This window comes from Dermacentor variabilis, chromosome 5 (genome assembly GCF_050947875.1).
Source record: "Dermacentor variabilis isolate Ectoservices chromosome 5, ASM5094787v1, whole genome shotgun sequence".
Taxonomy (NCBI): Eukaryota; Metazoa; Arthropoda; class Arachnida; order Ixodida; family Ixodidae; genus Dermacentor; species Dermacentor variabilis.
The window spans coordinates 15,062,812-15,089,468 of record NC_134572.1 but is presented as its reverse complement, the minus strand read 5'-3'; the positions used below and the strand labels follow the sequence as shown (position 1 = coordinate 15,089,468).

General features: G+C 43.4%; 1 protein-coding gene across 3 annotated transcripts in view; it reads right to left on the bottom strand.

The window, feature by feature from the left end:
- The window catches only part of LOC142582284 (ATP-binding cassette subfamily G member 4-like), a 124,813-nt gene that overhangs the window by 73,172 nt on the left and 24,984 nt on the right, over positions 1-26,657 (bottom strand). The window contains exon 2 of one of the 3 annotated variants that reach the window (XM_075691790.1): positions 10,176-10,222. The exons of 1 other annotated variant lie outside the window; for it this stretch is intronic. In XM_075691790.1, coding sequence (XP_075547905.1) covers positions 10,176-10,197 — 22 coding nt within the window. In that variant the 5' untranslated portion in view covers positions 10,198-10,222. Of the gene's footprint in view, positions 1-10,175; positions 10,223-22,166; positions 22,296-26,657 lie in introns of those variants that run through there. One more of the 3 variants, XM_075691789.1, reaches the window with a different exon arrangement.

The following is a 26,657-nucleotide window of genomic DNA, read 5'->3' as shown; positions in this document are numbered from 1 at the left end:
TGCTTCAAAAAGTCTGTAACTTACTCCTTCACGTCATCGTCCGACACAATTCTGGTTCCTTCGAGCTGTTTTTTTTTTTAAATGCTCCAAAATGTGGAAGTCACAAGGCGACAGGTCTAGGCTGTATGGCAAATATTGCAGCGTTTCCCACCTCAACTTTGCCAGTTTTATGTTAACGACATCAGCGACGTGGAGACGGGAATTGTGGAGCAAGATGACCCTATTCCCCAATTTCCACGTCATTTGTTTTTGATTGCGACACGCAGCCTACCCGACGCTTTACAATATCCGAAACGATTGAGTGTCTCTAGGTTTAGCAAATTCGATCAGTTATGGCCCCTGACTACCGAAAAAAAGTGAAGACCTTTTCGGCAGAAATGGCGGCCTTCGCTTTTCTTGGGAGTTATGAATTTAAATGTTTCCTCTGTAAGCTTTGCCGTCATCTTTCAGGCTCGTAGTAGTGGCACCATGATTCGTTCCCGGTCACAACTGCCAACAAATGTCGTCACCCTCATTGTGATAAAGGATTATATGAGTCAAGGCAGCGCCGAACCTCTCTGTCTTCTGGCCGTGGTTCAAAATCTTGGGCACCCATTGCGCACACAAGAGCCGATAACCGAGATGTTCATGAATTATGCTGTGACCCGAACCATGACGGATGTTCACACGCCCTGCCAATTCACCGATGCTTATCCTCCGTTCTTTTCTAATTAGCTTTTGCAATTGTGTTGGGCTGATTGCACGGTGGCTTTGGCACGGTCTTGGATCGTCTTCGCAACTTTCACGTCCTCCTTGGAACCGTTTGCTCTGACGCTTCACAGTGGCCAATGAAATGCAATGTTCAACGTACACGGCAGCCACACGGCGACTAATTTCTTTTTCCGAAACATCTTCAGCTGTCAAAAACCTCACGACAACATGCTGTGAAACTTTTTGGAGTGTCTATTATACCACGAAACCAAGTTCAACCCAAAGTATAAGAGCATTAAAGAACTTTTATCCTCACATCTGTGTGTCACTATGGTAAACGAGAGATGCCTCTGTGCTATGTGCATGCCTCGCAGATAATGAACCGAACCATTATTGCGCGGGATGGGTTGGCTCGTTTTCATTTTACTCGCCCTCGTGCATTAGAAATGCGAAGATACAATGGAATATGCAAATGCGAAGATACAGCTTGATAGGAGGCAATAAAGTGTCACTGGAAACAAAGTTCACTGCACGTATACACAAAACCTCGCAACAAGATATTTCAATATACCTATAAGTCTCCAATAAATCCATGTATCTAAGAAAAAGTAACTATATAAAATGCGTCAAACAAGGCAAATAAACATGCTGCGCAACCACACTCACAGATCACAGACACCCCCCCCCCCCCCTCCGTCGACTCCCTCTGATGCATCGCGCGCGACAGGAGGCGGCTAACTTCATCCCCGCTTTTCTCCCTTGCGCACCCAAGATTGAGCCACCATCGTCGGCAAACCCATGCCATCCCCCCCCCCCCCCAACGCTTTCACTCGCACGTGCAGCATGCGGCGCGCGGTCACGATGTTATCGCCCTTGGACTTTATACGGAACATGAGGGCGACGGCGACGGCAGGAATGCGCCTGGAGGGTCCACATAATTGCTAGCGCAATAATATAATGAGTATCCGCCAACTGAAGCGTCCCGTGGCCCGTTACTTTGCACAAAAGAAGAAGTAACAAAATCAAACTTTCACCATGCGAGAATTTGTTGCGCCGCAGGAATGTATATTTTCTTTTGTAGGGCGAGGGCATGGAATTGAAAAAAATGCAAGGAAGGCATGTTGACCATAATCGAATGCCTACTTTGGGCGCCTAATGCCGCTACCGAAGGAATATCGAAGAAAACGTGAGACGATTGGTCCACAGTTAACCACAGGCATGCTGCGCGGTATCGTATCCTATGTTCCGGAGAAATTCCGCTCTAGCGAACGCGTTGCCATCCGTCGAGTCCGCGCAGTGATAGCGGCGAGCGGCCACGCATTTGTTTCTTTTTCTCATCTGCTAGCCAGAAAGCGTCCAAAACTATGCCAGACGAAAATCCACTCGGTCAGAGAAAAACGAACGCGCATCGAAGTGCGCTGCGCGGGTATCGGGGCAACACGAGAAAAACGCCTGCGCTGTGGCTGGTTCCAGCAGCCCGCGGATAGTAAGAACCAAAAAAAAGAAAAAAAAAGAAGAAAAGATGAAGAGGCTCAATGTAAGCATATTTAGCGCGAGCAAACAAGGACGGAAGGGAGACGACACCACAATGCCACATCACAATCCACTCGTGCCTGAGTGCGCACCGCGACACAACTGTTCGCTACGTTGCACGAGCCCTGTGGACCTGATCGAAAACTATTTACAGAAAACGTGCTGTCAACGTAACAGTCATATTCGCATGTTTGGACATTGTACCGAGAATAGTCACTTGTATATGCTATATTCCTACCATATACTATTGGTGGGAAAGTCCAGGTCTGCAGGGACGCTGTATATTGCGAAAAATGCATGAAATTCAGTATTTCGCGCGCGTACGCTCTTATAATAGTGCTTCATTTGCACTGCAAATTTATATTGACACCTTTTTGCTACGTAGACAAAAAAGAAAGAAAAAGAAAGGAAGAAAACATAAAAGGAGAAGCCATGCGGCTGTTTTCAACGCCAGTGCGCGTTGCAGCAAGCTTTGCATTTCCCACTTTTAAGAAATGATTACAGGAATCAGTTTTATCCACCGCAAAGAAATTCAAAGTTGAGGAGATATATACACTGCATGATTGCACCTTTGTGACTGCTAAACACGATTGCGAAAACAGGAGAATCGGGCGCAGTAAATCTGTTTCCAGAGTGCTATAGGGTTGGCAGGGACTGTGTGTGTCTGAATACGTGAGCTTGTCCAGCCGCCCATCAGCAACAGAAAGTTGACTAAACACGATGCGTATACACGCCGTTGCCATCGATCAACGTCACCGCGACTCGGCGTGGTTGCTCTCTCGGGGCACTGCAGTTTAAAAGTGAGCACAGCATAAACTTGGTAACTCCGGAAACCATGCTTTGATGAACGAGGGTCTGTATTCTATTCAATGCGGGGGGGAAACATGGCTGTGTAGAACGTCACAGCGCGCGAAAGCTAAAGTCTGAAACTGCTATATTACAGCATAGCACATGTGGGGTCTAATTAGAATGGTTACAGCTTCCTTTTTTAACCTAACACATAGACATCTGACTCTGAACAACCTAAACGCATTGCATGGCAGTCTTAATTTCCAGACATCGCGCTTTGAGAACGCTTTGCGGTTGACTAAGAGAAGCACGAGTGTAACAATACCGCTCGCGCTAGGCCTCGCACATATGCCTCGATGGCGCTACCCGGAATCAAACGAGGCCTCACGGAAGTGTTTCTTTCCACCGGTTAAAGATGTTCTGACTGGCTTACACGGGTGGATGTCAATTAGACAAACACACGCTCACACACACAGGCACACACACACACAAAAAAAAAAGAAAAGTGAGAAAAGAACCTAGCTCCTTAAATATTCCTTAAAAATTGTCACGTTGTACTGACGGTGAAGAACGACGTAGTGTTAGAACTGTGAGTTACAACTTTAACTCTTTATTGCTTGTAAATACACGTGTCAATATAAGTAAGAGTCAAAAATATGCTGCTTTCTCATAACATGCAGCATATCAACATGAAAGAATTAATGAAAAAACGACACTTCCAGATGTTGCACAATTAACTTTTCAAAGAATAGTGTGACAGCCGTGGAGAACAAAAGAACAATGGCCGTGTTTTACATTAAACAAATCATGAAGTTGTACACCGCAAAAGAGAGAAAGAATAATTACGATTATATATTTTAAAAATTGTTAATTATGCGGTTTTACGCGCCGAAACCCCGATCCGAACATGAGGCCCGTCGTACTGGGATGGTCCGGATTAATTTTTCCAACTGTGGTTCTTTAACGCGCACCTAAACCTAAGTACACGGGTGTTTTCGTACCCAACGAAATGCGGCCTACGTATCCAGGATATTATTCGGCGACCTCGTGCTTTGCATCGAGAAGCCAAAGCCACTAAGTAACCACGGCGAGTATGGGGATATCTCTATCATTGGTAATATAGGGTGTCTTTTTTTAGCGGCACCAGTTTTTTTTTTAATTTCCTTTAACAGACAGCACAATTCTAACCATTGACTAAATTACTCGATGAGGCGTGGTCATTACTTCTACGGGAAACCAAAATGCCTAATTGAATAATTAACATAATCACGATAATTAACATTCTAAATAATTACTTTACGGCACATATCTCAATCTACAAATTGTAGCTAGCGAGTTTGCAAAGTAGGTCGTCTTGGAACGAATTCTGAGGATGGCACCAGTTTCGATATATGCGCCGTCAAACTTGTGGCAAAATGCACTGTTGTTCCACTAACCTTTCTTTCTTCTTTCTTTCTTTTTTAAAAGATGCTGTTTTATACATTGAAGCATACCCGTCGTGGTAGCTCAGTGGCTGTGGTGTTGGGATGCTGAGCACGAGGTCGCCGAATCAAATCCCGGCCACGGCGGCCGCATTTCGATGGGGGCGAAATGCGAAAATACCCGTGTACTTTAATTTCGGTGCACGTTAAAGAATACCAGGTAGTCCAAATTTCCGCAGTCCCCCACTAGGGCGTGTCTCATAATCAGATCTTGGTTTTGGCAGGTACAACCCCATGATTTTTTTTCATTGAAACACAAAAGTAACTGGAACACCAATCCTCTTCGATGGACCCTCTGAAAATTATCTCGAAACTGGTATAGCTGTGAGAAGTTAAGCACATGAATTCATATTATTTTTATGGCACCTTGGCATGAATTACATATGAAATAGCCAGTGTTCTGTCCTCTGAAATACGATAATAGGCGGATGATTGTCTTCTGTATTAAAATGTGCGCGATGAATCAGACTGTACGCGAATGGGTGTGGACTTGAAAGGAATATAGCAGAATGCTGTATCACCAGTCAATTCTCTTTAAACACAAAAATGCCTGCGCACGTGTCATATACAAAGAAAATAACTAAATAAAGAGTAAGACCTTTTCGACAGCCGGGAACTAAGGAATATGCAAAATGTTAAATACTAAGGGGTCTGGTTCTTCCAAGGAGGCTAGTGGTCAGAAAACATTAATACTTTGGTTCGAAGGGCCGGGTGCTCCCTCTGTTTGTTGAAACGCATTCTAAAATATCGGCGTAAAGAGGTAAAGGAAGTCGCGTATAAAACGCAGTGTGTTGCCTGCCTTGGAACTCGCGTATCCAGTTCGGGATCCTTTTCACAGTGTGCAACGTAAACAATCTGTCGCTGCAAGGTTTGTCCTCGGGAAATACGACCGGTATTCAAGCATTACGATAATGAAGGACGATCTCGGCTGGATTTCTCAAGCGCATGCAGCGGCGTAAGAATCAGCGCCTTAAGCTTCTTTTTTTATTCAATATGCCACGTTAATTTCAGAATTTCTCCAAGAACGTATGGCTTTAGTGCCCGCATTATGTGTCATCCCGCGAAAGTTATGCATGTAAGGTTAGGCCGTATTACTCTAGGACAGACCTGTTTAAGTATGCATATTTTCGTTGGGTCATCGAAGAGTGAAGTAATTAGTCATCGGAGTTGGTGGACTGCAAGAATGTTGACTCGTTGAACGCAAACAGTTGCTCTCGGCAATTATGCCTTGGCGGCGCTACGGGACTCTCTGAATAAAAGAATATCAGCGGATGTCGAGCGCCGCCTGTGTTCGCACAGCTTGCGTTGCAATGGAACCTTTCTCCTCTCATTGTTATTTTTTAAATAATATCTTGCACATACATTGCGGTGCTCCCGCTTTCGGAGTCCCCCCCTTTTTTTTACATTCGCGGCGCAACTACGCGGCGTGCCCGTCTTGTGGCCACTGTAACGCTGTACAGCGAGAGCACGGCGAGAAGCAGTCCCTGAGGAGCTCTTCTCTGTGTACACACGGAGTCCTCGGCCCTATATGTATGGCCAATAACCCTTCTTTTGCCTGTGGCACATAGCACAATTCTAACCATTGAGCTTGATTACTCTGTGAGCCGGCCACTACCTGTACGGGAAATCAAAATGCTTAATTGAATAATTAACATAACTACGCTAATTAACGTTTTATTTAGTTAATTTACCGCCCATATTTGAACCTAAGAATTATACCTTACAAAAATGACTTTAGACTGTCTGTGGAAAGTTTATAGAGTTTTTATAGACGACCTTGCCTTTCTATAGATTTGGACTTTTGTTTATACAAAGTCTATAGACTGTCTATAGACGAAAGCTGATAAAGTTTTCATTCCTTTTTGTCTATTTGCAGTCTATAGACGGTCAATAGAAAGAAGTCGATAAGGTATTTGTTTCTTTTTTGTCTACTTCCACTCTATATACTACATATAGACAAAAGTCGATACAGTCTCTATTTATTGTTGTTCATTCTTGGTCTTTAGTCTGTCTATAGATGAGAATTGATAAAGTGTATATTTCTTCTTGTCTATTCCCAGTCTACGTAGTTCTTCACAAACACGCACATGCAAACATTCACGTACACCCACCCATATATATATATATATATATATATATATATATATATATATATATATACATATATATATATATATATATATACATATATATATATATATATATATATATACATATATATATATATATATATATATATATATATATATATATATATATATATATATATAGCTGCGCGACCGGCCTCTCGAGGTACATTGCGTGTAATCGCGGGCTTCTTCACGCTAGCAAAAACACTTCTATGGAGCCCGTGTTGAGCAACAGAAAGCTATATCGGGAATTTCTCATGTTGCTGTAGAATTTTATCATTCAGAATTTTCATTTAAGTATAATAATAGAGAAATTAATTAACACTAATTATATAATCACGGGGAATGTAGAAGACTCATCTGAGTATCTCCAAGCGACGGCAAGCAGCATTACCTTGGTTCTCTCCAGCTACGTAGCGTTTGCATATTTTAATGTCTGGCTCAAATTAAGTGGAACAGCTCGTATACTTCTTTGCGATTGGAATTATTTTCTACGGTTTCCTATATCACCGCCAGTGAAGGCCATAAGGTGGGACGTCACCAAAGGTCATGTTAACATCTGCGAACGGCCCGTATACCGATTGTGGTAACGTGTGAGATGAAGTAGAAAACAGCAGATACTGTAAAATTCTCATTTCTTCAGGTTTACATGCCGTCTATAGATTGACAATAGACAAAAGCCGTTAATCTCGGCCCAACCCATGTACGCTGTAACCAAGCGCGGGTACCGGTGGATAATACGGAGCTGCGTTGGATATAAGCCACTGAAGTTGTATACTGTAAGATTGCTGTAGAGTCTATTTGTAGACTTTAGTATACGCATAGTGCATACCTCCGCATTTGTTGACCCCATGATGTGATCTACGTAGTCGCTCTCGGCAATCCCAAAACAGCATTCACAGTTGTCATAGCATGACTTTTGCGGCACTAGAATAAAGAAAGCAAAACGCCGATCCAATTGTGATAGTGTGTGTTACGAACGCCAACTTTAGCTACAAGTGTATTCCAAACAGGCATCAAGCTAGCAGCACAGAGAGACTCGTATGTTTGTCGCTGACAACGCGGACTTTCTGAGTGTGCGATGAACCGATTATGCGCGTTGTGTGTCGTCCGATTATCAGATAGCTTTCATATTGTCTTCATATCTAGGCTGCATCACTAACATCGGGGGGTTTTTCGTTGGCTGATATACTGCACTGTAAACTCATCAAAGTTTCTCATTCACTTAAAGTATGTTCCAAATTCTCTGAGCCCACCCAGTATTTCGCAGAAGGTATACCCGCGCGGCCACGCATATGAGTACCTCATTGTTATACTGATTGCTTTGACCCATCATCGGAACGGGAAATTTGCACTAACATACGTGCCGGTATCATATTTGGCGGTACGCTGGAAGATATGCTACAAATGCACTGTATTACTCATCGTCGCTGGCGATAATGCAAGCGCCTGAAGGGCCCTGTAACGGCTTTTACAAACAGCGCATTCATCCATATGTGCGTTCGAGTTTCATACGATAGCCCACAGCGTTTGTAATACAAATTACCACCGCATTTCCTTCATCCATGAAAAAAAAAAGAAAAATGGAAAAGAAAAGCAACCCGTTCCGCACTCATGGCGCGCAGAGAGAGAGAAATAGACAAAAAAATATGAAGAAGGAAAAGGCGCTCAAAAAATCGCGCACGCCCACGGCGCTCACAGCTCCTGCGCGTGCCCAATGGCGGTGAGCCATCTGTCCGCGTGAATTTGAATTTTCAACAAGTGCGCCAGGCACGTAAGCGCTTGTAGCGGTGTGCGGTGGCTGCCTGAACCTTGGTGTCTGTGTATGCGTATCTTCTTTGTGGCATGACACGTCAACTACGCTGAACGGTAAGCTTTAACAAAGGTGTTTTGCGTCAATAGCTCACGATTAGGTAAGCGCATTTCGTAGCGCGAACCGGCTGCATGTAGGGCAGGCGACTCGGGCATGGTATCGGTTTGTCGCTTCACTTCGTTCCTCCCATTATCATCCCCCATTGTGACCCTTTTTCTTCCCCTCTTCCCCTTCCCTTACGTAGAGTAGCAGGCCAGATGCTCCAATATCCGGCCGACCTCTCTACATTTTCCAATCATTAAAATACTCCCTCCTCCTTGATAACGCGCTCTTGTTCTCGCTTCTACTATATGGAATGTTTTATGGCAAGCGATCGCTCACTCTTGTCGATTTTAGCGCCATATAGCTGATGTGCGTAAAAAAGAAAGTGCACCATGTTTTACCTTGATACTGAGCTGCCACTAAACGGATTGTGTTTGTTGAGCAGCCAGTGTGGTGGATCTCATTTTGTGGCGCTCGATCCGGCCGCAATAAATGCTGCGCCGCATGTGTAATGAAATTCTCGTGACAAGCTTTACGTATATATCTCAAAATTGTTTCAGAATTAAGAATTTTCAAGTAGAGATGTATAGTTGAATAAATGCTTGCCTACTCGGATGAAAGGCCATGTTTCCGGGCATGCATCAGCAGTGTGTGCGCTGCCGTTTTCATATAGTTTAAAAGTAGCAGTATTTTTAAGGTTCCTGGCAACCAACCTAATAATTTTGGGAAGTTTACCGCAAGCAAAACACGAGACTTAAAGAAATACCTAGATTCACCCAATGTAGATATATGCAACCACAAAAGTTTTTGGAGCATGAAACCAGCAATAAGCTCAGTCACTCGCAGCTTCGCAACTTAGCCGAAAAAATTAGAGAACAATAAATAAGACGCTCGGGGAAGCACCTTTACACGCTTCAAACTGAAGGCCTTGCGTTTGACGATAGTTGGAATATTTCTTTTTTTTCTTATGCTCTCTTTTATAAACAGTTTAGCTGCAGAAGTTATCTATCGCGCTATTTGAAAAGCGTTATGCGCCTTTCAATGCTTAGGCGTTATGCAGTTTACGTGCTGTTAATCACTAGGCAGCGGCTGGCGCAGATGCGCCCTGTGCCAGTCGTGCATGGTATGAAGCCCTTGTCGTGCGTAATAAGTGTTTCGGTTTTCATTACTGTTGCATTTAGTGCCGTCGCCTTAGACAAACTGTATATACATGCGCTGTACAAAAGAAAAAAAAAGCCAAATTATCCATTTGGTGGTATTTTCCTGGCAGATAAAGCATAGATTACTCAAATAATTTAGGGGACATTGCACTTGTTCTACCCTTATCCACACACCTAAGAGATCGTAATATGTTTTAGCTCATAACTAACCTTATCAATATGCACCCATTCATGTGCATTCTACTGAAAGTGTGGCAAATGTATACATCTCGAAGTATCAGAAAAGCGACATTGCAGACTGTTCTAAGCGGAAATAAATTGCCATTCTTAACGTGATTTTTCAAAGCTGCAGTCAATATGCTGAGCATGTTCGTTCGGCACGGGCATATTGCATTAACACCCGAAAAATGTGCACAGTCCAACCGGGTGTCTTTGTTTCAGCAATTATTATTATAGGAATCATTTGGGATTCTCGCATTTCTTTTATTTTTATAAGTACACTGTTTGTCACATGAACCTGTCTTGAAACGAAACCTACCGTTGCTGGCACCGGCGACCATTGCGGTTGTCTAACTGCTCATCATACTGTAACATAACGAAACATCATATTTGTACTGATTCATATTGCCATGCAGTCTTTAGTCAGAGATGAACCAAGTTAACTAGAGACGTAAGCGATGAGAGCAAATTATATATAAAACTACTATTGAACCGTAAAAATAACTCATTGAATAGTTTTCCCTCACATTGTTGCATTTGCTTTACGTGTGTGTCTCTGTGTCCTTGTCTTCCGTGCTGTGCTCGTGTGGCCATCAATTACGAACTTGCCCAAGCCCCTGTCAGCTTTATTAAACAAGGGATTCAATTCAGTTGAATCTAATACTGCATGTCAAGTGACTGACGTGTTATTCGTTTTATCTAAATATTATGGAATGGCAGTAATTGGCAAGCATTAAACCACAATATTTTTTTATTGCACTTAAGCTGCGGGCGTCATAGATTGCAAGGAAATTTTCATGAAAACAGCCAGGGATGACTTGGAAAAAGATCGAATAATTTTAAAATGGCCACATAGGTATGCTGTCTTGTTATATGTCATACAAGGTTTGCAGAGAATCTCTCTGTTAAATATATTTTTAAACGTTTCACCTCATAAATAGTTGAGGCAAATTGGTCTCATTTATGAAAAAAATATGAAAGTCAAGCATACTGACAGGGCATTTTTTACTCAATCTGTCCTTTTTTTGCGTTAGAAGTCCTGAACCTGGAAACCCAAGAAAAATTTTCATCTTTGAGACCACCTTAAATAATTTAGTGTGATAGCATTCATTCGAACTATAGTTTCAGTTTGGTTTCCTAGGAGGTGCATATCTGTCGTGCCATGACACAAAGTGCTCGCGTGGTATTTTGGTATGTGGTATACCCAACTTGCAAGCGTGTTAGCATACCCAAGAGGCCTCAATACCTGTAAGAAACTAAGTGACCATATCAATACAATCAATCCATCTGCCTTCTGTTGAAGCTATGGCCAATGACCCATTCTTTTAAGAGCATGAGAAATACATTAATGTGTATTAAGCAAAATAAATTACAATCTTTGGCATGATACTGTGAATACTCCAGTCACTCTTCTGAGCATATCCCTCTGCGCAGGCATATTTAATTACCAGCCAAAAATGCACAGACAGTCCAACTCGGTAACCTTGTTTCAGCGATTGATATAGAGATCGTTCAGGATAATTTACAATCTTTGGCATGATACTGTGAATACTCCAGTTACTCTTCTGAGCATATCATTCTGCGCGGGCATATTTAATTACCAGCCAAAAATGCACAGACAGTCCAACTCGGCAACCTTGTTCCAGCGATTTTATAGAGATCATTTAGGATAATTACAATGATGTGTCATATATGAACTTGTCTTACAAGTAACATACTGTTGCTGTAGCACCAGCAGCAGTTGGGACTGTTTAATTATTCATCATGCCATAAAATGAAACATTGCATAACAGTACTGATTTTTATTCACAAGCAGCCATTAGTCATACTTAAACCGCACTGAGTATTGAGCTAATGGTTTGAGCAAATATATGAAGCTGCTTAAGGAACATACAAAGAATACATAATTGTTATTTTTGCCTCACATTGTTGCATCTACTTATTTGCAGCATACACTTGCAGCATCTTTGGAACATATGACACGGAAGTCAAGGCCGACCTGGCGGCCTTGCCTGCCAAGGGGAAGTAGTCTGTAAATCTGTAAACAGTCTCTTTCGATCATAGCGTAAGACCTGCATTTTAAGAAAATTAACATATCGCGCAATAAAATGAGTTAATTCAATGCCGGTGCACTTATTTTCTTTTTTTCATTGCATGATTCAGCCCTAGAGGAACTGCTTCAATTTTTTTTGTTTATGCAACATATGAGGGTGCAGCTGGTTCTGGAGCATTATTAAGCTATCGACATTAATGAATGAGTGCAGATGAGAAGCAACACGTGAACATACAGAAGATACATTCAAATAATTTTTGCCGCCGTATGTAAACTAACTTGTATATAGCAGATAGCTAACAGATTTCGTTCAACCGGATGCATTGCATGCAAGTGTAATATTTCTTAAATGTGCTCGTGCACAAATACTCATGCAGTCTTGCATAAAGATTCACGGATACAAGGATTTCAGATTTTTTTACTGCTTCCATCCGCATGCATGATTTTCTATGTACAGTTTCCCGGGTATGTTCCCATATGCATGCTGGATGCAGTACACATTTACAGACATTTCCAATAGACTGCTCATTAACAACCCCAGCAGCGGGTGCTTATATATAATCGAAACGTATTTGGCAAAATGTATGGTCTATATAGCTAGTATAAAGGGTGTCGATCCCGGCTATTTTAGCCAATCTGGGCAATGAAAATACAAGATTTAAAAGGAACACGGTGCAAGATATACTATTACAAAAAGACCTGCAGGTCAGATCTCTGACGGCTGAACCCCAAAAGTCTTAAATTGGGATCTTACTGCACTGTCTTTTTTTTACATTATTCTTCGTTGAACAGCTTCACTGAATTAATGTTAGCTCGGATGCCCTGTACTGACAATAATGGACAAATAGTGTATGGCTAAAGTGTATGAATTAGCTATAGACTGATCTGCAGAAATTGTCTACAGACAGTAGATGGACTTATTACCTTACACTTTTTGTAGACTAGCCTAAAAAATGTGTGAGTCTATAGACACTCTGTAAACTGTCTATGAATTAATGAAAATTCATGTTTGTAGACAAAAGTCTGCAGAATGTCTGTAGAGAAAAATATATAAGAATATATAGGTCTGCCTTTCTAGACTGAAGTCTATAGAATGTCTATAGATAGTCTTTAGACATTTGCTTAAAGAAATTTTTTTGACTTCAGTCTGCCAAAGTAAAACATTATATAGCTCTATTTTTGTAGACTGAAGTCTATGAGATTATCTGTAGACATTTGCTTATGGACATATTATAGGTTTCAGTCTAAAAAGTAGAACTGCTGTGTAGAGTTCTATTTTTGTAGACTGAAGTCTATAACATGTCTATAAGCAAATTTCTTTAGACTATCTATAGACATTTGTCCATAGACATTCCACAGACTTCAGTCTACAAAAGTAGAACTGTATGAAGCTATACAGTTTTGTCTATAGACATTCTGCAGACATTTGTCTACAAACTTAAATTTTCATTAGTCTATAGACAATCTATAGCGTATCTGTAGACTCAGAGATTTTACAGACAAGCCTATAAAAGGTATATGGCCAGAAGTCTATAGACTGTCTGCAGACTAGTCTAAAGAAATGTCTATAGACAGTATATAGACAGTTCTCCATAGACAGTCTATAGATATTTATCTATAGAGATTCTATAGACTTCAGTCTACAAAAGTAGAACTGTATACGCCTATACACTTTTGTCTATAGACATTCTGCAGACATTTATCTGCAAACATGTTTTCATTAATCTATAGAATGTCTATAGAGAGTCTATAGACCAGGACTTTTTATATACTAGTCTATAAAAAGTGTATGACCGTAAGTCTATATACTGTCTATAGACTTTCCATAAAAATGTTTGTAAGGGATAGCCGGTGAGTTCGCAAGGCGTATCCACTTGGAACAAATTCTCAAGACTGCACCAGTTTCGAGATATTAAATTTCTAAGTGTCCGACGAAATGCATTGGCGTTAAAATTCATTTTCAAAAAGAACGCTGTTTTATGCATTTAAGCACAACAGTAATTATATAACGAAGTACCTTCGTTATTTCCTATAGGGCAACGTTTCTTCGGTTCCATATTACCTGTTTCCTGCTTGGATAAGCCCTTTATGAGATATACAGTGTATGTACCACATTTCATTGTTGTGTCAATGTTCTACCGCAATTCCAGATAGAGACGTAACATATTAAGTTGCAGGCCCTTATCTGTGAGTCTATGTTGCTATAAATGTCAAAACAAATAATAAGAACAATATTTACTTCTTGAAACCATTATGCCTTAAATATACGGACTCTCCCAAGAAAATCGCAAAGTGCACACACGTATGTATGCGTTCCCAGATGTGGCTCTTATTATAAACAGATTGCATAGCTGTATTATTTAGCCGATGTTAAAAGGTTTCTTCATAGCATATTTTGCTCCAAATATACCTTTTCGCCTGCGGCGGGAGTTCATGCTCTGCATCAACGACAAATTTATGAAGATTTTCATTCGTGAGTGCTCTTTTTACCTGGCTGGCTGCTTTCGCCAGCGATATTGTCAGCATTAGGACTGACTGAAATTCGCTCTTACGAACAATTCTAGCCTATATAAGAGCTTTCTGTGAATACGGGCTCAAAGCCGTTCGCCTAACGGCTGTCGTGAAAAACTGGGGCTTTATTAACTGCTAGAGTGACAGTTTTTTTCTAGCCTGGAGAGTTTCGTATGGGAATAAAGCGTTTTTAAAACATCAATTTGCAAAATATATGCCGTGAAACCTTTCTCTCACATAATAATACCTCGCACGAATGTATAGAATGAGAGTAATAAAATGTTTTGTCATGCACCGTTGGTACGGTCATGTTTATGTACAATGAAACGCGAAGCAAATCAGTAAGATCTTTCTCCACGAGAACAAAGTTCTAGTGGGGTTCGCAGATACTAGAATACTTTTGTTGCGGATACTATAATGCTCTTCATTAGATTTTCGTGCTTTGACATTATAAAGGTGCCACTGTGAGCTGCAAGTTAAATGTTCAAGCTGACAAGACAGGCCATTGTAAAGCTTGTTGACTGCAGGAAAAACAAATTGAATCATAGTGTTCTTCCTTCATACTCATAAACCCTTCGGTCAGTCCTATTCACGAACCTAAAAAATGTCCTAGAAAGGCTTCCGCGACTCTCTGCGTTTCCATTTGCCCCTGTCTCGTACCATATTGAGTACCATTTGATTTCCTGATTTCGTCCCTGCATCTGCCACCAAGCAAACCACATGCCCCGGCCTTCTTTCGTCTTGTTTTCCGCTGTGTAGTTTTGACAAACTTGCTTGTTCTATGCGTGACGTGACTCGCCGCTACACCTATAATACCACTTATTTCAGCCAAAATACTATTAATTCGCACTTGTTCTTTAACCCACGTTGTTCTTCGTGTCATCGAGCATCATTCAACATTAATAAATTTTTCTAAGGCCGTACGTGCATTTATGCGATGGCAAGATGCGCACTTCTTGTGCCTTTTCCGACTCGGCCACTCATTCGCTCACTCGTCGTATACGACTGATATGATTTGACTGTGCTGAGTTAGAAGGACGTTTGCTACAAGAAATGCTCGCGGTAAAGCGCTTCCCTTCAGTCATCTGCCACGCCCGATTTAGACGCAGCTCGTCGCATATTACGCACCAGTGGAGACGTCCTGCGACATTCCTGGCTACGAGCCACCTTTGCTCCGACATAAGGACCGCCCCTGTTTAGAGATGGAAAAGGTTTCCGTAGGACAAAATCGCAAAGAAGAAAAAAGCGTGGCATCCGAAGAGGCGAAATCGCATAAGAGCGTGTGAACCACTCTGCATGCGGCAGCGATGCAGTTTGTCTCGCCCCCCCCCCCCCCCCAGCGTGCCCTGCACCTCGATAAAATGCGTCGTGCATTCAAGAGCTTGCACTTCCGGTCGTCTGCAGGTAAGCTACGCACATTGAATGCACGCGACGCTAAGCGGCGTGTTCAACTCTGGGTAACTTGCGCCTCTTTCCGCAATGCGCATATGCGCGCTGCGCGCGTCCTTATATACGCACAGACGAGTGCGTTGTCTGTCCGTCTTTTTTTCTCTCTCTCGCTCTACGTGCGTGCGTGCGTTGTTCTACCAGTGCGTCTGGTTATACGTGAAAATTCGTCAACCAGCCTATTTCACTTCGTATGGAACGAAACAAGCACGCTACCTGGCCATAGTGGATGACGCGCTTCCCAAGTCAAGCTCTTTTCTATCCGAAAACTAGCCAATGGTTACCTAGCTGTATCAGTGATGCTGCGGCACGCTGAATCGCGTGAAAGAAAGCTGACACTGCATGCAGTGGACTAGGACAGCGCTCGTGTAGTGGGCAGCTCTCACTGTGTGAGCTCAGTGCACGCTCCCCCCTTATCTCCCTCTTTTCCTCTTTCTAGTTGCCCTTTCCCTTGGCCCCATTGCAGGGTAGCAAACCGAACGTTCATTTCATTGATCTCCCGGCCTTTTCTCTCCTTGCATCCTCTCTCTCTCTCTCTCTCTCTCTCTCTCTCTCTCTCTCTTAGAAAGTCGATCACCCAAAGCGTGAGAATGAACCAGGGCCTCAGTAATGTAACGATTCTATTCCAATTCCTTTTCGCACTTCGTCAGTGTCTCAGGCCGTGCTCCAGCTACGCTGTCGGCCGGCCCGTGGGCGGCTGTTCATAAGTACGAGATCAAGCAAAGGAATTCTTGCATTATACTGGCACAGATCGGAGACTGGAACTGTGATTGTCGTGACAGTTATTATCCGCAATGCGCATCCGTCTAGGAGCGGCAAAGTTGATCTCGGGAATTTCGAATACAGTGAACGCAAAACGAGCATGATCGCAATAACTAGGTGCTCTGAGGAGCTGAATACCGACGACAGGCAAGGCGATACCGAGTATTAATGAAGGCGTTAGTCACTATATGCGCCCCACATACAGCCATTCTATTAGTTAGAGAAGAAAGCATGTTTCCGTTCGTGTAGTGAGACAATTGAAGACAATCAATAAAGTGTGGATAAGTGGAAGTAACTGACACGATGTCATATAGAAAGAACACGTCAAAGTAATAAGAAATACAACAATTGTGCCTGGAGCAGCTGGACGACAGAATGAAGTTGAAGCTGATGAGCTTCTGAGGCAGTTAAGTTTGTTTCCTCATTGCTGCATGCGGAATGCGACGCCATAGTAACCTAAGCTTAGCACGAGGAATTCCCCCCTTTTTTTTTCGTAGAAGGTCACTGCGTACTCGTAAGATTAAATGGGGAATATCTCACGACCACAATAGGACAAAAGGAGCATCCCAAGATACTACTTGCCCAGCTCGCCGCACGAGGCTTTCACAAGATCCACTGGTCGAGCTTCTGCACTTACGACAACCAGCAAAATCTACAAATGCTCGATGGCTGCTTTCGGGCAGAGCTCCGACGTAGCTGTTGGCTCTTCCTTCCAGTCGGCTTCTTTTTGCTCGCATGTATCGCTGATTTATCATGTCGACAAATAAAATATTACCAGCAAACTTTCGGTGCCCTATGTGTGTGTATACCGCAGAGTTATCAACGGTACTCTCCTTGGTTGTCTCAATATTATACTTTCTATATTTAACACAAAGCTATAAAGACATGTGAATTGAACACACGCGGAATGATGCCCCAGTGCTCTTGTTCTTGGATTGGAAGGAGGACCGGCTTACGTCTCCGCCTCCACCTCGTGCGGACTCGTTGTGAGCCGGCGGGAACGTTCTCGACTCCGGCTTGGCGAGGCTGCCTGTTACCAGCACAAACATTCAATAATGCGGCTAGTCATTCAGCCTTTAAAGGCCGCGCAGACCGCAGACACCGGTGTGAAAAAGGGCGTCTGTGCGCGAGCTATTTACGGAGCCGCCCGGACATTCGGCGGCCGTATACTGGCCGACCGAGCGGTCCATACTTTCCTAAACATTCCTCCTCGAGCCTGACTCATAGGCGGGTCTAAATAGGAGCCCGGGCACTACGCAGACGGTGGTCTGTGCGCCGCACGCACATTATATGCGCCTGTATCTTGAGCTGTTAAAGGAACTATTTCAAGTTTCTGAACAGTGACATTAGATTAACAGGATCATAAAACATGGAACGAGCCTGAACAACCATTCGCATGCATACTATTCGGCTGTACTGCTTTGAATTTAATTTCTACAGACAGAAAATGGCAGTGTTGACAGCCCAAGGTGGCAGCTAGCGCTCAAGTAGTAGGCGGGTCAACTCCTATGTATACGGGGCATAAGAATTTAATACTTTGATATAATCGCGTAACTGCGACAGTCGTTACGTTACAGTTTCTGAGTGGGTCTTGCCTTCACATAGACCAATGCGAACGCATTGTCCATCAGGACGCAGCCCATTACATAACAAAGAATGACTATACGGGTTTGAGAATCTGAGATCTGCAGCCGAATGCAATATAAATACTCCAAAAAATATGGAGTCGCAATATTCACATGGACAGCATGTACTTTTCTTCTGTTGCAAAAATATAAAACAAAGGAGGGAAATTCAGGACGGAGGAAATCAAGGAAAGAATATGATGTTCTTAAATGTGCGAATTGAAGTTTGTAAGGCCAGGCAACCGGGCAGCCTATGAATCAGCTCAGCCATGCGCTGCCTCAGTTGACAATTACGGTAATCAAACAAACCACCTTGACGCAGCTGGATGCAAACAGAACGATTACGTGTCTGAAGGCTATTAATGAGTTTAATGGTCACCGCTTGCATCATCCATAAAATCAACTAGAAATTACTGCAACTCGCTAGTAGCAAGGATACGTCGAGTACCATAAAGAGTGCGAAGCTTCGCGCATATTAAAACAATAAACATGCAAGCAGTCCAAGGTTGAAGGAGAGTTGTGTAGATTACTCCGTTTTGTTATACAGGAAATTACGCTATTCATGTCTTTCGGCGCCCGACTCCTCTGCGAGACTGCGACCGACGCTATCCGCAGGAGATTGAGGACATGAAGGAAATGCCGCGTTACAAAAACAGTGAGGCGCATCTATAACGAGCTCGAATTTCATCTCGCACCACCCCACTGAATCCCTATGAAAGTTATCTCTACGATCACATTGCTTGCGTCGGAATCGGCCATCGTATATATCAAAAACGTGCTTAATATTTTTTTATAAACTGTCCCTTAATATAGCGCTGTTTTTATTACATGTGTCACCGCAGGGAAAGCTAATGCAGTCCACATCATTCCTCGCGAGTTAATGTATTGGGCGAGACTTTTCTAACGATGGGAGTGAATGTGACCCGCTTCCGCCTGTGCGCAGCAATCTTGCTCTGAAGTAGTCGCTTTGTCTTCATGACACATGCCTTAGCGCTTGGCAATGTAGGAAGCAACCACAGACGAGTGCGTGGGGGACGCTGCTTCATTATTATTTTTTTCACGCTGCTTTTCGGTTTACTGGCTGGCTTAAGCAGTGTCGGCTCTGTGTGTACTACCGATTCTGACCCACCGCCAACACCTTTGTCGTTTGTTTTGCGGGGTAGAACACCAGAGCGGAGCACCTCCCCGTGCCCTCTCGAGACTGAAAATAATCACTCCGCCAGACCACGCGCACTAACAGACAGTCTGCCAAGTTCCGTTTTCGTTAAGCAAGTCTGCACGCCCTGCTCAACAATTTTTTTGTTTGTATTCTTAATCATTCTACAACTCGTCTCAACGAGTCCGTGCAGTGGAGCCGAAGCTACTGGTTATGCTGTCTAATCCAGCCAGGAAAGTGAGCCTGCATGGACAAACTTTCCGGCAACGCTGAGGCTATTTCCGTATAGAGAGACAACGTTCTAAGTGACGAAAGATTAGTGACTCTTCATCGCTCATACGCACACGACGAATCAGTATGAAACACCTGATCTTCATTCCTAACGGCCACATGACCATTTCTCTGACTGAAGCACTGAAACAACAACAACAAAGCAACACGTGTGACTACCATGAACACGAGAGCTATTTAGCATAAATTTAGAATGTTCCAACTAGTACTTCTGTAGCGCTATGTGTCTGAACATCAGTTAGGCGTTCCCTTTCAAGGATGCGCCCCGTCGCGTTCACCATTCCACCCCAGCTAAAAGCTAAAAGGCCGCGATAAAACGCGGCGCTGCTCGCACTCCTGCGATGGAGAGCGTCCATGCCTAATCAGCAGGCCCGATGCAACTGTGCCTTTCGGCCGGAAGCTGGACACTCCAGGCAAGTTTCGCAAGTTTCCAGGCAGAGTCGAACCCATGGCCTTAGGTTTTAATTAAGGCAAAGCTAATAAGGCACTCGAACGCACGACCATTGGTGTGAATTAAGGCACTCGAACCCACAAGCTTTGGTGGCAGAAAACAAGTAATAGGAAGTAACAATGCATTCCAATGATAACGTCAAGTAATTTAATGAGTGTCTCGAGAGCGCGAAGGCTTTCGCCTTCATCCTCTCTAGCGTATGCTAAAGTGACTGTCAGTTTTTGCGCTGTGGTTGGTTCAAAAAACTTCAGCGAGGTTCGCCGAGCACTGAGTAGAAGTCGTCGTGGCCCTAGCACAGCTCACGAGAAGTTCAGCGGATTCGCGGGAGTTCGCACAGACGCTTGAACAGAGCAACACAACCTTAGAATAGCGGTCACTTGTGCGTGTTGGTAAACGTTCACGACCTAAAAAGCGCTACTAAAACGGAGACTTAGCAAGAACACAGGTTCTTGCTAAGTCTCCGTTTCAATAGCGCTTTCTTCCTGATCAACGCAACCATAAACGCTCCTGCCGTGACGATGGGCTGAATAATTGCTGGGGCTGAATAATTCTTCATTTCTTTTTTTTCTTTTTTAGTAGGTTGTTTAAGAAGTGTTTTAATGGCTTATTATGAGAGCCGGAGGTCTGGAATGGACTCAATACGTGTCTTACTAAGAAAACACTGCAAGAAGACGGTATACAGAGGGAAGAACCCAGAGAACTAATATAAGCCCTTCGTTGTGTGATTCTTTCACTCTGTGTCCCATCCTTGCACTACTTGCTATTTTTCATTAAGTCATGCGAGTCTGCCGTAAAAGGAGACAGACAACAAGGCTCGTCACCACGGCACACCACGGGCTGTACTGCGGAGATCCCATCACCTGTGCTGCTCGTGAGCTATCGAGAATGAAAAACAGCTTCTCGCACTCGGGCGTTTCGCGCGACAAGCAGCTTCACAATAACGCCTCATATTCGTACACCTCTTATGACACATGCTGCCGAAACCGCACCGTAGTGATAAAGGCTGCGCATGCAACCGTGCGGAACGATCGACAACGCGCCTGCAAAATACGCGAAGTGAAAACTCGAAATGCCGTCCTTTCGTTGTGTATGCGAGCGGCGCAGCGCGCCCCATAACTTGTACATGCTGCTCAGGCTTGATCGAACAGTTTTCATGTCACAGTGCCGCAAGCCCGGTTCGCTCTCTGCATGCGCTGCGGCGCAGTGCTTCCTGCCCGCCTTTCTACGTGCACTATATACAGCAGCCCTTCTCTCTTGCAGTTTCTTCCTTCCTTTCTTTCTTTCAAACCTATCTTTCTCTGTCTCATTTATTTATTTATTTATTTATTTATTTATTTACTTATTTATTTTTATTCCTGCTTGCTAAAGCACCGTCTCGTCACTACATTTCAAGGACGGCGGGACCGCAGCCGTCGTGTGCGGTGTTGGAAGAAATCCAGTTCGCGGCCCGCGTACGCGTATATACCGGAAGACGCTGTTTTTGCATGACGCATGCAGGGCGCGTCTCTCAGCAGGTGAGTTACAGGGCGTTAATGTGTTATTTAGAAATCCGTAACGCAACAAAATATGACCATTAGGCAAAGTAAGAATGCTCGCGCCGCACCATGCACTACAATAAGAAGAATAAAAGTGAGTGAGTTTTGCAGCTATATAAGAGATAAATTAACGTAGCCTTTTCTTCTTTTTTTTTGTCTGTGTGTATTCATAGCAGGATTAGTATTTCTGCTTGACGCATACAACTTGAGCTAACAAAACATTTAAGAAAGAACATAAAACTAGATAAGATAATGTTAAGCTTCCAATGGTGCAATCCTAATTATTCAAAAATAAGTGAGCAGCGTAATTAATGCATCGACGTTATCATAATATCGTGCCCGAATAACTAGCCATTACTCCAAGCTCTTCATATGAATCATGAAAATTTTTCTTTCTCTCCTTGAGCCACTTTGCAAATTCAATATGTCCTGGATAATACATCTTACGGCTGTACGGAGATATTACACACAAAGTCTCACGTGTTTTTGACGGCGCCGGAGGTCTTGCAACAGGCATTTCAGGCTTACAGTGGCTGTCGCCGAAGCATCTCTTACAAAAAGAGTGCATGAAAACTAGTTGCAAAATATGAAATGCCTAATTTATATTGTCCGGTGCGTTAGGAAAGGAATAAATACACGGGAGCCAGTTATCCTACCAAGCACGGCACTTGGGTGGTCAAAGGAATAATAAAGACACGCTAACCACTAGTTCGCGTTCCAGCTACTGAAGCCAGCTTGCGTTATTCTCTTCGTACCGGAAACGAGGCCGGTAGTTGGCACTTGGCTCCCGCATTACGCGTCTTGTCGGCCTCGCCGCGCGACACAATTTTCGCATCTGCAGAGTGGCTTGCCAGGCCGCACGAGCGCGCGCGCACCCACGCATGTGTATCGCCATAATGCGCCATTTGCAAGTTGTGCCGCGCAGCTCGCATGCGCTGCGGACAAGCGGCCGGTTTTGGAGCCAGCGATGACAAGCGCATTCAAGCTGCATTCAGCTAAAGCAGCTTATCAAACTGGATAACACTCGCGAGGCCGGCAGCACCGGAAAACGTTGCAATGCGCTGCGCGGTGCTTTATTCTTAGCGTCGTCTCCCTCAGTCAAGCAGAGGAGAGCCAAGGCGAGTCTTATCGTATATCTAGCGTGCCTTCGGGAGCAGCACGAACGGGTTTATGGAATGCCCAGAGTCGGTGGCAAGTGCCGCGAAGAAGAGCGTCAAAAGCGGCGAAGTACTCTTTCTAATTGTTCCGGGGCGCAGTACTCGGCGTGCGGTGAGTGCCGTGCCAAAATTGTTGCGGCCAAACAGGAAGTGATGGATGGCTTGAGAGATGGTGCAGCTCACTGTTTTGGTGTACAGTGAAAGGAAATAGAAATGTCAGCGGGCATAAATCATTAAAATTGAAATAAATAAATAAATAAATAAATAAATAAATAAATAAATAAATAAATAAATGAGTGTCTTTAAAGTTTTCCTACGTTGAATATCAACCAATAAAAACAGCAATGCGTCATTTGTGGGACCTACTTACAAATCACATATATAATGCAAAAGTAGACACACGAAGTTGTAAACTACTTAGTGGGTTACCAGCATGAAGAAAAATTGTGACAACCTTAACGAACCGGCAACTATATTTGACTCTTTTTTCTTTTTTGCATTTCACAATGCATAACTGCGCAGTAAAATTATTGTGTTACAGCTGCTTTGCATTTGTCATTTCTGATTTCATTTCCTTACACCACAACCCAGAAAATTCAAGAAATGTAGCCCGCTCCTTCTGGCAAATATAACGTAAGCGTATCTTTTTTTTCGGCGCCTTGCTTCTCCGGCGCTGGGGGTTAATTCAATTTCTTTTGGAAGAGTGCTCGTTATCTTATTTTATTTTCCGTAAAACACCACCCTGTCCTAAGAAGCTCGCGTAATCGTATTAGTCATGGAATGATGGATAACGGAGCTAGAGAGCTTTCGCGTGTTTTGTATCAACGGCCTCCCACGGGGCGCTCCCGACCTCGCGAGTCAGAAGACACTCCAAGGTGGCAAGGAGTGGCGTAAAAGCGCGGGGTTAGCGTTAACGTTTTGCATTTTACACACCACGACAGGAGAAGTTGAGTTTACACCGCGTTTGCGGCAGCAAAAGAAACTTTTGCTCGAACTTTTCACTCGATAATAATGGTCTCTCCACTGCTGTAAGCCGACACGTGTCAGGGCTACTATTTTAATGCTGTCAACAACTTTCAGATTGTAATATCATCAACATATGAATATTTACTATCATCAATCATTTTTTTTATAATAGCTGGAGGTTATGGTGCATGCAATGGCCAAATGCTGGACTGTCTTCATGTCAGAACCGTTGCTGTTGTTCCTCGGCTCAAATTTCGCTAATTCCAAACGGGTGTGAACAACTGGGTCATTTGCCTTCATAGCTATTTCTGATCGTCATCGCTTGCGAAACACGTGACAACGACCGTGTTTCGCGTAACCTCATGAGGTACCGTAATTATTAATCACGTTTGCCCAGTAAGGTTCATGTGCTCTCGAGGCTCACTCTTCTTTTGAATCTCTACTTGGTGTTCTAACATAATGCAGAAAAGGATATAAAAGACAGCGCAGAAATTCGACTGTTTATCTTGTAGCCCGTAAACTACACAATGATACCCAAACTTCGTTTTAGCTGACGCAACCATTCGCTCGCGCCAATACATAGAAAAGTCAAATCACCAGGAGTGCGGCACGAGAAACTAATCTAGCTTGAGCCAACGCGCGAGAGAGCACGCAGGACGACAGTGGAGACGAAGACACGGTGCTGTGTCATCGTCTCTTTCCTCGTCCTGTGTGCCCTTTCGCGCTTTAATTGCCTCGAGTTATGCAATACCAACTAACCCACCATTACGTTCTTTTAAACCAATCTAGTTTACCGAACCTTTTTTATTGAGCTTTGCTAGTTGCCTTTCCTACTTCCTTTACAGGTCACCCATTTCGACGCTCGTTAGCGTGTGTAAGCAATAAGCGATGGGACATTAAGCAAGTAGGTAGTCCCACAAATGAAGTAAATATGCGTATAAGTCTGAATTTCGCGCGGCATGTAAAGTGGATACCGCTCAGAATGCTTAGCATATACCCTTAACAACTATTCCTCCCCGCCCGCTCCTTTTCTCCGCCCGTCTCACTATAGCAGAAAGAATTAAAAGAAACTAAATCACTAAAAATGCGGTTCCCGCAAATTTCATTGTCCCCACATTTTTCCGTAATTTTCTTTTTTATTGTTCAACTGAACGGCGCTGAAGAGTTCTGAATGGTTCCGCGGGGTCTAAGCGCCTTCTTGCAAGTTTACGCAAACTCCATTGTGTAGTCTTACAGTGTCACACTTGAGACATTTCAGAAATCAAAACAATTCATCATCATCATCATCAGCCTGGTTAAGCCCACTGCAGGGCAAAGGCCTCTCCCATACTTCTCCAACAACCCCGGTCATGTAACACAACAATGAACACAACAATCAACAATGTAACACTCCTATGAACACAACAATCAAAACAATTCAGCGACCTTGTAAAACAAAGCACGAAGCATAACTTTCTAAAACCTTTCATTCGTAGCTATTTCATTATTTTCTTTCAGCTAAGAACGAAAACTCCAGAACCAGTGTACTCGTAAAAAACTGCCTTACAATGGCACTCTCGTACAAACGTTCTATTTACCACCGGACACAATCAATACAGGCAGATCCAACATCATAACTTGACTCATGTCGTTGCAGGACGTGCACATGCTGCGTAGAGAACCCACTTACCAGACGTGTGCTACACGCAGGAGTCACCGTTTACATAGGAATACAATAAATTTCAATGTGTGCATTAATCCTATGGGCGTCAGCATGCCTATGAAGGCAGCAATACTTGCAGCTACACGAGCTATATATATATATATATATATATATATATATATATATATATATATATATATATATATATATATATATATATATATATATATGGAGAGCATTGGGGAAGCACCTGTTCTGCCCACGCATAGCACGTACTTAGGCCGTTGTCTTAACGAAGCGATGTTAATGCCGTGCAAAATTAGCCGTAATGTATACTTGTATGTATTAGCTAATGTATTTGTGTTTTTGTCTATTTATGACGGCTTCTTCATTTGTTCATGTGCTACCGTAATACTTTTTTACTTGAAATGGAAAATTGAGTAACAAGGTAAAGTGTAATGCTTTGCACCCTTCACCTAGTACCAAAAACTACTTACCTAGGGCACAGTCGGCTTTATGTGCATAAGATGAAATGTGACAATGTAAAAAAGAAAAAGAATTTGCGCACAGAGAAAGTGACAGAGACATGTTGACTTTAGTGGGAAGCTGGTCGGGTTAGCAATCATTGCTCACGGCCTGTCGTGCTACTCCAGGCGTTGGGCGAAAGACATGATGCAGAGAGTGATCACGGAAAGACATTGACGGCACAAAGACACAAGCTGCACAGGTATTTCTGCGCTATATATATATATATATATATATATATATATATATATATATATGACGTGACCACCGGCGGTTGTGCTCCGCACTTTGAAGAGGCAGGGCACGTGTGCCGAATGAGCTCCTGAACAACACGTTTGCAATGTGGTGAATGCGGTTTAAATGACTAATCCGGGACCTCAAGAAGGTGCGAAGTAATGCTAACGCATCCTCTCGCATTTACAGTTAAATCGCCACTGCACTTTTATTTTTCACTACACGCGAGCGCACACGTTTTCCAAACTCTGGCAACGCGCGGGAAGGCTCGCTGTAGTTGCAGAGGCCAGGAGCGAAGGCTTTCAACCTTCTCGTACCCCCTCTCACTTGGTATTCCTCGTCGCGCAGCGACTGCCGCATGCATCACCTCACCGCGCATCCTCTCCTCCTCCCCCCTCTCTCTCTCTCTCTCCTCTTCCAGGCCGCTCCTAAGCGCCGCTCAGCAGC